At 49.0% G+C, this 13,666-nt stretch overlaps 3 protein-coding genes across 3 annotated transcripts; 1 reads left to right on the forward strand and 2 right to left on the reverse strand.

Moving 5' to 3' along the window:
• Positions 1-593: 593 nt before the first annotated feature.
• On the reverse strand, positions 594-3,632 carry BDV27DRAFT_159080 (uncharacterized protein; the record flags this gene model as incomplete). The annotated part of the gene is made up of 1 exon (XM_032072822.1): positions 594-3,632. One exon carries the CDS (start codon positions 3,630-3,632, stop codon positions 594-596), a length of 3,039 nt encoding a protein of 1,012 aa, XP_031926257.1.
• Positions 3,633-5,260: 1,628 nt separating this feature from the next.
• BDV27DRAFT_165660 (uncharacterized protein) lies at positions 5,261-6,234 on the reverse strand (the record flags this gene model as incomplete). The annotated part of the gene is made up of 2 exons (XM_032073991.1): positions 5,261-5,324; positions 5,381-6,234. The coding sequence occupies 2 exons, from the start codon at positions 6,232-6,234 to the stop codon at positions 5,261-5,263; spliced, it is 918 nt and encodes a 305-aa protein (XP_031926258.1).
• Positions 6,235-9,076: 2,842 nt separating this feature from the next.
• On the forward strand, positions 9,077-12,026 carry BDV27DRAFT_10798 (uncharacterized protein). Its single transcript, XM_032064452.1, has 10 exons — positions 9,077-9,630; positions 9,696-10,072; positions 10,134-10,390; positions 10,442-10,822; positions 10,872-11,029; positions 11,084-11,178; positions 11,236-11,369; positions 11,425-11,484; positions 11,541-11,633; positions 11,686-12,026. Exons 1-10 carry the CDS (start codon positions 9,499-9,501, stop codon positions 11,838-11,840), a joined length of 1,842 nt encoding a protein of 613 aa, XP_031926259.1. The 5' UTR covers positions 9,077-9,498; the 3' UTR covers positions 11,841-12,026.
• Positions 12,027-13,666: the final 1,640 nt, after the last annotated feature.

Here is a 13,666-nt window from a genome sequence, read left to right on the forward strand (position 1 = left end):
ATACGAATAGAAGAGCTCAGCCGGTAAGAATGGCCTACATATTACGCTGTAGCAAAAATACTGATGCTGGTCATGAAAGCGATGTTTTCAGCTCGAGCTAAACGCGATGTCCTAGGTAAATATGAACTTACTCGGCGATTATAAGATACAGATAGCAGTATAAGATTATCCCTAGGATTATCGGCTTGATGTCTCCCTGTTGACATACGTTTTACTGTGCAGGGTAGCGCAATCACAGACGTGTTCATCTTTACCTGCTATAGGCGACAGTACATTGACTGAATGCCTCAAGACACGCGTAAGCCAAAACAAAATCGGATCAAGGAATAGTTCTGGAGAAAGCAGGAAAAGGACAGCACAGTTGCTCGAGCAATGTGAACCATGAACAACTACGGAGTATTATCCACCCGAGACGATGTCTGATACTTCCAAGCATACAGCATCAATCTCCAGCCTGAGGCCCATGATTCTAGGATACTACCTGGTCCCAACCCGGCTTTAAAACCCCAACCTCAATACAAGTTACTTGCAAGTCAGGCGTACGTGACCTAGATGTAGACGATTCAAACAGAGATAGCTCGTCATTAGACCACTCAGGCATGTCTGGTTGTGAGAGTTATCCAGACAGTATCGGCTATCACGAAGTATCTATTCCTAGGTTCGTTCTGTTTCTCGACGAACCACCAAGGCATTATCATCTCCACTGCTGTCCTTCTGTTAGACCTGATGGCCTTCAGCTGGTCATAGGCACCCTTGGCTATTTGCTGGATTTTCTTCTGCTCAGATTTCTCGTCCTCGGATTTCGTGTTCTCGGGTTTATTTAGCCTAGTACGCAGGTCGCTGGTTCGCTCTTCGACAGTTCGCTGGACATGTTGCTGTGGGGCGGGTTCGGCTGCCTTCAATTGTGTTAAGTCGGTCGCTTTGGTGCCGTCAAGGAAAATCGAAATATTCTCCGCAACCGCCTTACTCAACAACTTTGTTTCCTCCTCGCTAGGCTCCCAGTTACGTGCAGCCTGGACATAATTTATATCCCAAATAGCCTTTGTAATGGCATCTCTTTTCTTTTTATTGTTGTCCCGCCAACCCTTGAGCCATTCTCCGAATTCGATCGGGTCTACATAGAGAGAAAGGCGGTCGTTTGACGGAAGGCCAGCGGCCGTGAACTCTTCGGTAGGTGTAATTCTACTCATTTTGACAATTGCTTCAAGGGATCGAGTGCCATGATGAAATCCTGAAACGCATAGCAGTGCGTCGAGGACCTTATCTGCCACGTTGAAGTCACTACCTCCCACCCTTTTATTCCTTTCAAGTAATGAGCGAAGAATGATTGCACGTCGGACAGTGTATGTTTCGTCACCGTCATCTCTCGAGCTGAGCTTATTTGGTCCCCAGATATCAACCGAGCCACGGAGGCGGCTCACAAAGTCGGGCTTCTTCGCGGCCACTGCGGCACGTTCACGGGCTGTTGCTTGAAATTCTGCAAAGGTCGGCGATGTGCCACCGACGAAAATGAAAATGGCAGACCCGAGGGGTCGAAGATGTCCGCGTTCCAGAAATCTACCGTCCTGCATCGGGGCAAGGAAGTACTGTAGCCACCCAAGTACTTTGCCGCCAAAAGAACAGTCGAATTCGTCGAACATGACCACCGGTACTTTGTTGGAAAAGGTCTGGTCCCTAATACTTTGAAAAGCAGCGAGCAGGTCTGAATACTCAAGGAACTGGGACAGGTTAAACTCCAATTTGTGGATCTCTTTACCCTGTCCACTAGCCACTGCTTTGATCACCTCCCCAACTCCGAAAGACTTTCCTGATCCGGGAAAGCCAAAGACGCCAATCGAGAGCGGTTTGGTCTGAGGAGTCTTCATATAGTCCTGGACCAGATTAGCGATCCCTCGAAAATTCTCCATTTCCTCCCTATCAACTGTCACGAGGTTTCCAAATTGTGCTGTGGGCTTGTCTTTAAGGGCCTTGCCGGTGCCAATTCGAACAATACTTTTTGCTAGTTTGAGCATTGCCCCGCGAGACACCTCTAGGCTATTGTACCCATTGGTGAGAATGCTCCATCTTCCTGTTTCAAACTTTGATCTATCGCCAATGTCGATAGTTAAAGGGCCGCTTGGCGAGACTTCCTCGGGGCCACTTATAGGGGATATATCCGGGTACATAAATCCTGCCTGCTGGTCAAGTCGAAACCCTTTGAAGACTAGCCAGCAAGCTGCTTTCATCCCAAGTGAAATGGCTTGGCTCATGTTGGATCCGCTATCATTATCAGCCAATTTAGAGACCAGCCCCGCCGTGAACGCGGTGGCTTCGCCAATCATCTCTCCGCCCTTATGCTGGACATAATCACCTTCCACGAACTTGGAATTCGCGTAGTAGAGGTTAAGCTCTTTGGGGTTGTTCTTGTCGTAATGGACGGTGCCATCACATCCAAATCTCACAATGAGATGCGGAGCTTTCTCTCCGTCTTCGAACTTTTTGAGGTCTTCCGCAAAAGGGGTACCACCCGTAAGGAATTCTGTGAATTCTTCCACGGTTTTTGCCCAAGACAAATGATAACTGAGCTGGACACCCTCCTTCCGAAGGTCCTCAGCGTCCACTATGATAACGGGCCGCCTTTGCAGTGTTTTGTACTTTTTAACAAGCGCGTCCAATAACGACCTCGGGGGCTTCGAAAACCTCGCTGCTTTCGAAAATCCACCCAATGCATCTATATGGGGCAGTATTGCCTTGAGCGCCTCTAACAAGTCAGCGTTAGCTGTAACTGGTGTTTCACCGAGCAATTGCGATAAGTCTTTGTCCGTGACATAATTCTTCATGGTCGTGTTCAATGGAGTGATGACATCCTTGGCCGATAGCTGTCCCGTGGAACCCAGGACGTTCTGGATTGCTTCGAGTAAGTTTTTGTTATTGGCAGTAGCTCTTGTCGATTGCAGATTGTTCTCTAGGGACTTGTTGATGGAATAGGTGCGCGGCTCTTTGAGTTCTTTCAGCCACTTCCAGTTCTCACTACTGGTAACCGTATCTGGGATATCTCCCTTGAGTATGTCCATCAATTTCCTGCCAGCTATATTCCAGTCATCAAGAACTCTCATCGAGTCGTCTTCCAGGCTCAAGAACTCCTTAAACGTCTGCTTCAAGTCATCGCGGTTACTGACCACTGTTTTAAGCACTTCGAAAAAGTTGACCTGGTATTCCTTGGAAAGGGGTCGAGAGATCTTGCAGACCAGGAGACCTTCTTGTAGTTCGTTGACAAGTTTAAAGAGCTTCCATAACTCTTCCTCTCTCTCCCGGACATGATCGTCCAATAAGACCACTGCAGCGCTCTGGTTCTCAGAGACAGTAATTTTGTCCTCTTTTAGCCGGGGATCTCCGATGTGAAGCCGTCGCTGGACTCGGAAGGAGTCTTTGTTCTTTTTATCTCCGAATAATTCAATCGACGAGTGGGGGTCCTCCAGTTTTGCCATCATGCCCCCGGCCTGGTTGTTCATGAGTTTACCGAGAAAACACTTCAACAAGTGGACGCCTCCTTTGAGACCAGAGACTTTGGCCTTTCCCGAACCGATCTCGGTCTCAGTAAAAACCACATGCCGTGAGTCGGTCCCAAGAAGAGAAAGTTCTTGCTTAGCCATGACGGACACTTCAATCACACTGCACAACAAATCTTGTAGAAGTAAGGAATGCGATGAAATTGAGAAGAAAACCCGTTGTGTTCTATTCACATGCCTTCCGGACGGAAAGATTTATATGTCTTTCAAAAAACCGTCTTTCATGCCACGCGAACGGCAGTATCACAGGCATCGCCGTACCAAAACAATTCCCTCCCTCATCTTGGGCACGATTGCATTGATCAGCGTACACCTGCAGAACCATTTTCAGCCAATCTTCGAGCTCCTGCGCCTTTGCGACATTGCTTTCCAGTCATGGGTCGTTTGAGGGCTTTCCCACCAGCATCATACTCAGCTTCTTTTCTTTTCCTTTTTTTATTTATTTATTTATTTATTTATTTATTTATTTATTTATTTATTTATTTTTGCACCAGTTAGCTTCCACAAGAGGCATACTTTCGACCAAGAATGCAATGTGCTAGTATATACATCTGTCGCCAAGGCCCAAGTTCTTGCATGAAATGGTGAGGCGCAGGACATTGACTGGCCGTGGTTCATTTCTCCGAGATGCAAATGCAAGGTGATAACAACAAATACAAGGGCAGCTGAACTTGAGCCAGCCACATATACTGTACAAGCGTTTGTTGCCTAACTACCCCTCATTCTGGATTCATTCGTCCCCCTTCAATGTGGTACATGAGAGGACGAGGGGGCTATGTGAGTTGTCACCTTTCGCTTATATTTGGAGATCACATACAGCTTCCCTTAATGCTTCCGAGCGAATGCACATTTAGCACGAAATGAAAAGAGAACACGTCATGCACACATAGTTGAGGTCCGACCCGAGCCGCTGTGCAGTGTATCTTGTGATTCGTTGACCTCGGTTGTTAGTTGCATGTTCAAATGCCAATGAAAAGAGCCCGGATTCGTCTTCCGTTCTTATGATCTTTGTTTTTTGCTAGCGATATACTTGTAGGAATACCGAAACCATGCACTGAACTCAAGCTGGGCCGCACACGTTGAAGGCTGCTATTGTGAAAGCCTTTACTACTTCAAGTCAACAACACTATGTGGCATATGATAATTTTAAGCTCTTCGGATATCCCACTGGTTGATGTACAACTGGGTAACGTATCATCAGGCTGCATTTAGTTTATCTTAGATCCGCAAGCCATCCAATGATTCCTATTCTATTTAACACCTGGACTTGCGGGGTCCACCTTAGTACGCCTACTTAGTACTTAGGTATGGAGATGGAGGATAACTTTGGTGGGCTCGCTAAGCGGAGAGTCGCAGCCCGAGGCGACGTTGGCCTGATTTTCACAGCGGTGACGTAAATTACCCGGTATTTGCTAGTGTAGATATGTGAGATGGAAGCAGCTATAGCAGTATCATGCAGTCGGCATCTCCTAATAGACTATCTGAGGAGCTGTTTGTATAAGGAGAGAAAAGGAAAAAGCAGGGCCCGCCAATAGCGGCCTACCTAGTGGGTGAAAAGCATTCTTACAACAGTGAATGCCGTACTCAAGTAGATCATAGTAACTAACATGCTATATACCTTAAATACAAAAGTTTAATCAATCATACTTCAGCCTGATATGCTAGGATATATTCATCATCCACCCAACGACCTTCCAGCAGTTATACCATATCTATCTTATCCATCTCCTTATAGCTGAACCCGAACAACCTGCCCACCATACACAGCTCCATTCACTGTGCCCCCTCGAGTTGTGGCATAGAGGGTTTTTCCATCCTGTGTGATTGCCAACGATGTCGGCCCTACCAGTGTCGTATGATCATCTCCTCCTCCAACGATAATATTTTGCGCTCCATTCGGTGAAACCTGGGCTATGGCATTATCCGGCTGCGCCAGATACGCCAGGTTATAATCGTCCAGAACCACGAAATCGTCCCAGTTATATAACTCTGCGCCACTGAGCGCCGCAATCACCTCGATCTCACCGGTCTTTCGCCCAAAACCATCAATAGGTACTCGGGCAAAGATCTCCCTTGCGGTGTTGGTGAAGTACATATAGCCGCCCGCAATCTTCAGCCCGTTTACACCAATTGGAGTGGATGCATTGGAGGGTGCGGTGAGCAAGGGGTCTTTGAAGGCAACCTCCGCAGTTCCCGTGTCTGTGTCGACGCGAAATACGGCTCCAAGCCGTGCGTCTCCAGCCATGACCACGTGCGGATGTGCTGGTAGGGCGGCCAGACCATTCAGCATAATGGCATTAGGGATGCGAGAGACTACTTCAATGGTTGGATTGGTGGGGTTGGCGCCGAAATCCACGGTGTATATGGTTTCGTTAGTGTAGCTGTAGTTACCCTGAACGCCACCTATGACGGCAAACTTGTCGGCGTCGATCGCTGCAATGCCGCAGAGGGCGGTCGCACCTGGGAGGGCTGCGACGAGCTCCGCTTCAGGATTGGGCACGGAGGGGTTAAGGGTGTAGAGACGACCTTGGTCGAAGGTGGTGAGAAGAAGGCTGCCGTCTGGCCGGAGAGCGGTGTTCTCGATGGCCACCGAGGTAGAGAAGTGGAAAAGTTCTGTTGTTGTTTCAAGGGCTATGAGCCGGTCTGCTGCTAGGGCAAGGAGGGCTAGAGTGGACAAAACACGCATGGTTCTTCTGGGTAGGAATCAAATGCTGTTATCGCAGTGGCTGTTCAGTTGAACGTGTCCAACACCTTTCATGTTGGAATGGATCATACCTCGCTTTGTAGAACATTAGCGATCTCGGAGATTAAAGCTGGGTCGGCTTCAGGAACCTATTCTAGTAAAGTATTCTCGGGAAAAAGCACGGTCGATCTTGGCATGTTTGGGGTTTTTAACGGTTGAAGGTATCTCCACAATTCCTCATACTCTCTCAATCACAGGCAGCAATAGGAGACATATTGATCCCGTGTTCCGTACTGAGATGTTGATCCACATATTACAGTGACGGTTTAGACAGATGATCATCGGTGGTGGTGGTTGGAAAGAATAATATACAATGGGAGCTCGTGGATGTACTGTTTAGCGCTGAGTTGAGCGATCAACGAATATATATATACAAATATCTTGAGTATGTCACTATAAGAGAGGGTGGGGGAAAGCAACATGATAAAGGGCTCATCCTTTGAGAAGACCGAAGATGTCTCTTATTCTTCCTATTTCCCATTGAATATGCCTTGCCTTTCTCGACGCTTTTCATGGTGACCCCCCAAATACGTACCGAAATAGGGCTTTGGATCGTGAAGCCGAAATTCTCGGGAGCGTCTGTGGAAGGGAATCGCTGGGGTCCGATAATTGCTGGGGCAACGAGATTAGAGAAAACAGTGGGCCTTCGCTCCCCGAGGCATCTAGTCACATGATTTTGAGTGCAGTCGCCCAATCAGGAAGGTGGTGAACATTGCAACACCTCACATCCTCCACCCTACTAATCATTCGTTGCTTCCTGCATCACTCGGCCCCTGCCCAGTGCCTTGCTTGGACACATCTTTCAATGGACCAGTCTTGAGACACGCCAGGGTATGGTGGCAGAAGTATCGACAATGGTACAAAAAGACTAGAAAAAGATGGTTCATTTCGCGAATGTGTTGGGTACATCCACAATCATGGCAAACCATGCCCCTTGATCTATTATAGCTCCGAAAGTCCACTACGATAACAGTCTACCATATACACAGCAAGTCTTTGGACGCCTTCATCGCTATCAGCCTTGTGTGGACTACTTAATGGAGGAGCACCGCACCTCTCACTGTTCTGCGAGCTCACCGAAGGGCTTATTTATCTGAAGCGCGAAATACACTGCATCATGATAGATGCCCCGGAGAGCGGCAGATGAGCGCATGTGGCTATAAAATCGCACAATTGCCTAGCTTTGTAGTGCTTCGTTCCACAATATTGTCCAGCATCCCGAGGGCTCGGACGAATAGCAAGAATTGAATTACCGAGTGAATGTGAATTTGAGGGAGTCCGCCGCGGCGATTCAACTGATAGGAGCGACAACTAATACTGGAGTGCCAGAGGGTTTAAAATTCTAAATGCCACCTGCCGGGTCAGCTTCGTCTCATTTCATGCTGCGTGGTCAGTACTGCGACGGGCGAACTTGAATCGCAACAATATGACGTTCTGATATGATACCTCAATTTCGGCAGTTTAGTGCCCGTATATTTGCATGGTACTCGCACAAGCGCGTATAAACAACGATTCAAGGTCCTCTATTGAGCTCGCTAGTCAATTGCGCAAGAATGAGTAAATGGTGTGTATGTGTGTCAGGCGTCACAGTCCAGGATAAACCAAAGCCGAATGACTGAAAAAAAGGGCAGCTCATCCCATTCTAAGTTCCAGAAATACAACCAGGAACCAAGCCATTTTTTTCTTTTCGGACAGAAAGTCCAGATTACGAACAAAGGAAAAGACAAGGAGAAATCACCCGCCGTGGAAGCCATGGCGTCTGGGTCGCTGCGCCCCATTATTGTTTGTCTTGAGAGGTAGTTTGACTTTTTCTGTCCTTTGCCAGGCTGGGGGAAGTCTTATTTTTCTGTATCGTGCTGACTGGTGTCACACTGCCATAAGAGAGAAGGAGGCAAGGAATTTGAAAAAAACCCAATGACGCTGCAATGGATGAGGAGCATGACTACATGTCTTGGCTAGTTGTATTAATATCCCCCGCACAGCTATTTCGTTTGGATAAATTCCGAATCGGCTAAGGCAATTCAGGATACTGATCGGCAAAAGCAAAAATTGGGTAAACAAGGCGTGAGCCCAGGTGAAACGCTGGCAGGCTGACAGAAGAAAATCCACCAGGGTAGCACCGGCATTCGAGAAGACGCCCTGCTCGGATCCATAGGTGAGCCTTGTGAAGGCCGGTTCAGACAATGACCGAATTGTCATGCATCATTCTTCCCATGGGAAAATGTATTCCATGGACAAAGGACAGACAAAAAAAATGTTGTCTGAAAGTGTGCCCCGTTAGTCACAAAGAACGTGGACAGAAAAGAACCGGATCCTTAGTGCAAGTTAGATTATTCTGGGAGGTTCGAAGACTCTCTGGCACTGGCGAGTTCGCGTGGCATTTGAGTTGGCGAATCCCAGTGCAGAAAGGTTGCCAAGCAGCTAATCAAAGTTGCTGAGGCCATCCCGAAAGACACCAGTAGAGAACAAAGCCGCGTTGGTGGCTGCGCTAGTCTCCCGCATCTGGGAAATGCCCGGGATATCTCACTTCTGATTAGTGGAAGGGCCGTCTCTCACCTAAGGTCAATAGAGGCATGGTCTGACTCAGGATCTCACTTTTCATAGGTTCACCCAGAAGCCACATTGACCACAAAGGTTGCATTCGGGACGGCTGGTGGCGGCGCGGCTGTCGGATTCGGGGTTGCCGCTCGTATCACGATTCCTGTGAGAATGATAAGGTAAGTTTGGGGTGGTCCAACCATGCCATGACTACTACGGAGCCATTTGGTCTTCTGAGAAGGCGCTATTGACTACCAAGATTGTGACAAGACGTTGCCAGGAAATCTTACCAATCTTATGCGAGTCTTGTTTCTAGGGCTGTGGAGTCGTGAGTCGTTCTTTTCTCTTTCAACCTCCCGCTTTGACCGCCTGCCCGGTGGGTCAATTTTGCAACCACGCGACCAGTCACCAGCCGCGGCTTGCCCTAATTTGTTGTCGGCCTGATGTTGGATGACCCGCCGAGCCACTACGCTAGGATCTCTCTCCCCACGGGGCGTTGGAAGTATCGCGCCATGACCGGTTGCAGGATTTAAAGATTTAAGGTCATCCCCACGGGGTCCCCTCCGAGGGAGCTCGACGCCCGAGAGATAAAACCCCAGGAAGGAGTCCGGAGTGAAGACTCATTGCGTCCAATCTCTCTCAAGCTCTATCCTGACCCTGTCAACCACCATGGAGGAAAAGACATCCGTGGGCGTGACCGCTCACAATGAGAACCTGACTCAGGTCACAAAGTCAGGGCTGGCGGACCCGGCTGACCGCCGCCAGTCCTTTGCTGTCAATCTCGTTGAGAACCCGCTGATGGTGAGCTTCGCAATTTGATGATGGTCGGCTCCGACCTGTGATGCTGACTTGGTTTACCCTCACAGCGCAGTTCACCGGAACAAACCGTTCTCGATGCCCGAGCTTTCGCCGAGTCGCACCAGATGTCAGAGCACGCAGATCTGTTTGGTCGCGCCGCCCTGGTCGCGCGGGACCCCCAACGCTTCGAGATGATTACCGAGCTCAATGAGGAAGAGCGCGCTGCCCTCGCATATGAGCGCGATCACAAATGGCACGGCCCCTTCATGCTCTGGTACTCGATCGCGTTGTGCGCCGTCGGCGCCGCCACCCAGGGATGGGATCAGACGGGATCGAACGGCGCTAACCTCTCGTTCCCACAAGAATTTGGCCTGGTTGGAACGGCGAGAGCTGAATGGATCGTGGGTGTGATCAATGCAATCATTTTCTTGACTGCTGGTCTTATGTGCGTATGCTGGGTGCCTTGATATGTGGCTTTCCGTATTGACGATTAACCTGGGACACAGTGGCGCCTTTATCGTCGATCCACTGAACCACTACTTAGGCCGACGAGGCGAGATCTTTGTCACAGCTTGCTGTCTCACGGCCACCCCAATTGGCTCGGCCTTTGCCAAATCCTGGCAAGGGCTTTTCGCCGCGCGATTCGTCATGGGTATTGGAATCGGCGCAAAGAACGCTACGGTACCAATTTACTCCGCCGAGATGGCCCCGGCTCGAGTTCGAGGTGCTCTGGTCATGTTCTGGCAACTGTGGGTGGTAGCGGGTGAGTGACCTTCGGTCGGCTGTCTCAAGACATGGCTAATGACCACTGCAGGTATTTTCTTGGGCTTCTGCGCCAATGTGATTGTGAAAGACACGGGAGATATCTCTTGGCGTCTCCAACTCGGGTCAGCATTCATCCCGTCTTTCATCCTCGGCGTAGGTATCTATTTCTGTCCCGAGTCCCCTCGTTGGCTCATGAAGCACGGGAAGCATGCGTCTGGATTCCGATCCATGATGCGCTTGCGAGCTCATCCCATCATTGCCGCAAGAGACTTCTATTATTCGTGGATTATCTACGAAGAGGAGCTCAAGGAAGCCCGCGGTGCCGGCTACTTCGCCCGTTTGTGGGACTGTTTCGCCGTGCCGAGGATTAGGCGCGCTAACTACGGTGCCTCGACCGTCATGCTTGCCCAGCAAATGTGCGGCATTAACAGTAAGTCACTGTTCGTGGTCGGTCTATGGTTCCCCCTAACCCCGTGCAGTCATCTCTTTCTACAGCTCAACAATTTTCGAAGATGTCGGCTACACCTCCGAGCAGGCCTTGTACGCGTCTCTTGGCTATGGCGCTATTCAGGTCGTGTCCACTATCCCTACTCTCTTCCTCATCGACACCAAAGGTCGACGAACCCTGACGTTGGCTGTGAGTAATCTTGGCTCTTGTGTAAGGATATAGCTGACTGTTCCACCTATGAAGACCTTCCCCCTCATGTGTATCTTCTTATTAGCCGGTGGTCTGTCGCTACTGAAAACTGACGGTACCAAAGGCGAACAGATTGGACCAGTTGTCCTGTATGTTTCCCCCCTACGTTTGCAGCTCCGAACCTTGGCTAATTACTTCTCGACTAGGTTTGTCTACCTCTTCACTATCTGCTACTCGTTGGGTGAAGGACCCGTCGCTTTCCAGTACTCTGCCGAGGTGTTTCCCACCATTCAGCGAGAGCAAGGAATGGCTTGGGCCGTTTGCATCAACAATACCTTTGGTGAGTGTTTCAGCTCTTCATTGTAGAGGAAGCCTCCTAACAGCGGCATATGTAGCGGGTGTCCTCAGTCTCACCTTCCCTCGAATGAGGTCCGTCATGACTCCAACCGGCGCTTGTAAGTGAACATTGCTGGACTCTCCCGCGGGGCAATTTGCTGACTCTTAGCTCCAGTTGGGTTCTATGCCGGACTCAACCTGATCGCTTGGTTTATGATATTCTGCTTCGTCAGGGAGACTAAGCAGCTGACTCTTGAGGAGTTGGATCGTAAGTTGACACCTCGCCCTACCCATGTAGCCTTCCCTCACATCTTTTGCAGAGGTCTTCTCGGTCCCAACCAAGGACTTCATCCACCACGAGTTGACCGTGTGGCTTCCTTATTTCATCAAGAGGCACATCTTCCGTCGGAATATCGAGAAGCCACCGCCGATTATCGCGGCAGCCGACAGAGCTGTGGGCATCCGAGCGGCATGATGCTTATGCACATTAGTTGAATGAAAACTCGTGATGAATCAAGTCGTGGAGACTGCAGGATAGGACCACAGCATTAAAGGATATTGACACCTAATCGCCTCCCAATGGAAGTGCAGGAACAAGATACATTAGAAATGCAGCTGTTCATAATGAGACCTTAGATGACCCGCTCCGCTATTGCAATCATTCATTCATTTTTTTCATTTTTCGTTATTGCATTCCTCCTTAATAACAGGCTGTCTACCATGTACTACATTTCTAATCTATGAGGGCCATTAAGTCGAGAGTGGTAGGAAGCAACTCCATTTGACACCCCGCTATTTGCAAGACCCCGTCTGTAGTTTGTTGCCTCTGTGTGATCTGCATATACTCTAGCTATGGGGACCATTCTCTGAAAATTTCAAATAGACATCTGGGAGTGTCTTAGGGTTCGGGATGTTGAAAATCAATAGTTAGGTATCAGGTTGCTTCTGATCAAGAAAGAGGAAATCTGCGAATCTAAGCAAATCTAATCCATCCTACTAGGGAGTAGATTTACATCCCGACTTCCGATGAATGCTTTGGAATACTTCATTTTATGTTGTCGTGGTTTGTGTTGACCTCTCTGGGAGGTCAGCCTGGGATCAAACGAGTAAGACACAGAGTGGAGAAGCAGTCCGACCGACTGGACGCAATTTCATTAACGACATGTCCCAGACTATTGGGAGCCTCGAGCTAGCGCGGGACAAAGCAGGTATAGTAGGCGCTCAGTCCTCCCGACCAAGTCAGCATGGTGAATTAATCCATGTGTCATTGCCGTCAATTGGATGTTTATGTCCATATTATGCCAGCACCCCTTTGAGGTCAGGGACTACTTCGACATGAACCCCCTGCCGGGCTTGATATCATTCTAAGTCTCACCTTGGTCTGCTTAGGCGCACTATGGGGTACTCTTAGTCCGAATTCGTTTTAATCCTGCCTCGCTGATATAGGAATACTAGTCGGCCTCACAGCGCTTGGGGCATCTGACTACGATACCCAGACTTAGGAGTGCTGATACAATGGGAGACAAGTTCAACTAGGCAACTCCTGTTGTACATTGTCCTTCCCCATTTTAACTACAGCATATAACGCATCTTCTATTTCGAATTTCATAAGTTGCGCAAGTCAACTCTAGCTGGGCTGTAAGAAGAATACCACGTGCATGCCTAATGGGACGGATGTCCTGCTCAGCTCGTTGTATTTCCAGTTCACCCAAGTACCTACGTAGTCAAGCCGAACACCTGTGTGCAGGGCTCCATTTCTGTCTATAATATCCCAGAATAGCTGCAGGCTTCATCACAAGGTTAGTATTTGCTTTTCAAGGCCTGAAATCCATGATCCTATCTGTCCTATATCACCATTCATAGACAATATAATCACCTCTGATGGCACATAAAAAGGGACCAACCTCCCCGGTATCTGATCCTTTCCCTATAGCTCTTCACTACACAATTGTCCCCTGCAGCTACACAGACCTGGACACTAGTTACGGAACACCCAACACTTGTGCCACACTACATTTCACCCACCATGCGCGCATTCTTGCTCCTCGCTACTGCATTTGTCGCAGCTGTCTATGATGACGATGACCACGATGACCGCCCCTTCGTTTGCGGCGTCGGAGGGGTAACCCCTATTCATTACCTCAATTTCAATCTCAAGGATCGCCTGGGCTGATCTTCTTCATTGAATGATAGATCTAAGCTGGCTACGATATCAATCATGTGCTCATCGCTAATTGCGTGTGCGAGAAGGGTGTATGTATACCAGCCATCCGGAAGACTGGGAACCCTTCATGCTAACAA

Source organism: Aspergillus caelatus (genome assembly GCF_009193585.1).
Source record: "Aspergillus caelatus strain CBS 763.97 unplaced genomic scaffold BDV27scaffold_121, whole genome shotgun sequence".
NCBI lineage: Eukaryota > Fungi > Ascomycota > Eurotiomycetes > Eurotiales > Aspergillaceae > Aspergillus > Aspergillus caelatus.

What these genes read in the sequence shown, in the direction of transcription:
- BDV27DRAFT_10798 (XM_032064452.1), top strand. Translation starts at nt 9,499, where the DNA reads ATGGAGGAAAAGACATCCGTGGGCGTGACCGCTCACAATGAGAACCTG. An exon ending in TTCTTGACTGCTGGTCTTAT is followed by an intron (nt 10,073 to 10,133) that starts GTGCGTATGCTG and finishes CCTGGGACACAG; the next exon opens with TGGCGCCTTTATCGTCGATC. An exon ending in GACTCTTGAGGAGTTGGATC is followed by an intron (nt 11,634 to 11,685) that starts GTAAGTTGACAC and finishes CATCTTTTGCAG; the next exon opens with AGGTCTTCTCGGTCCCAACC.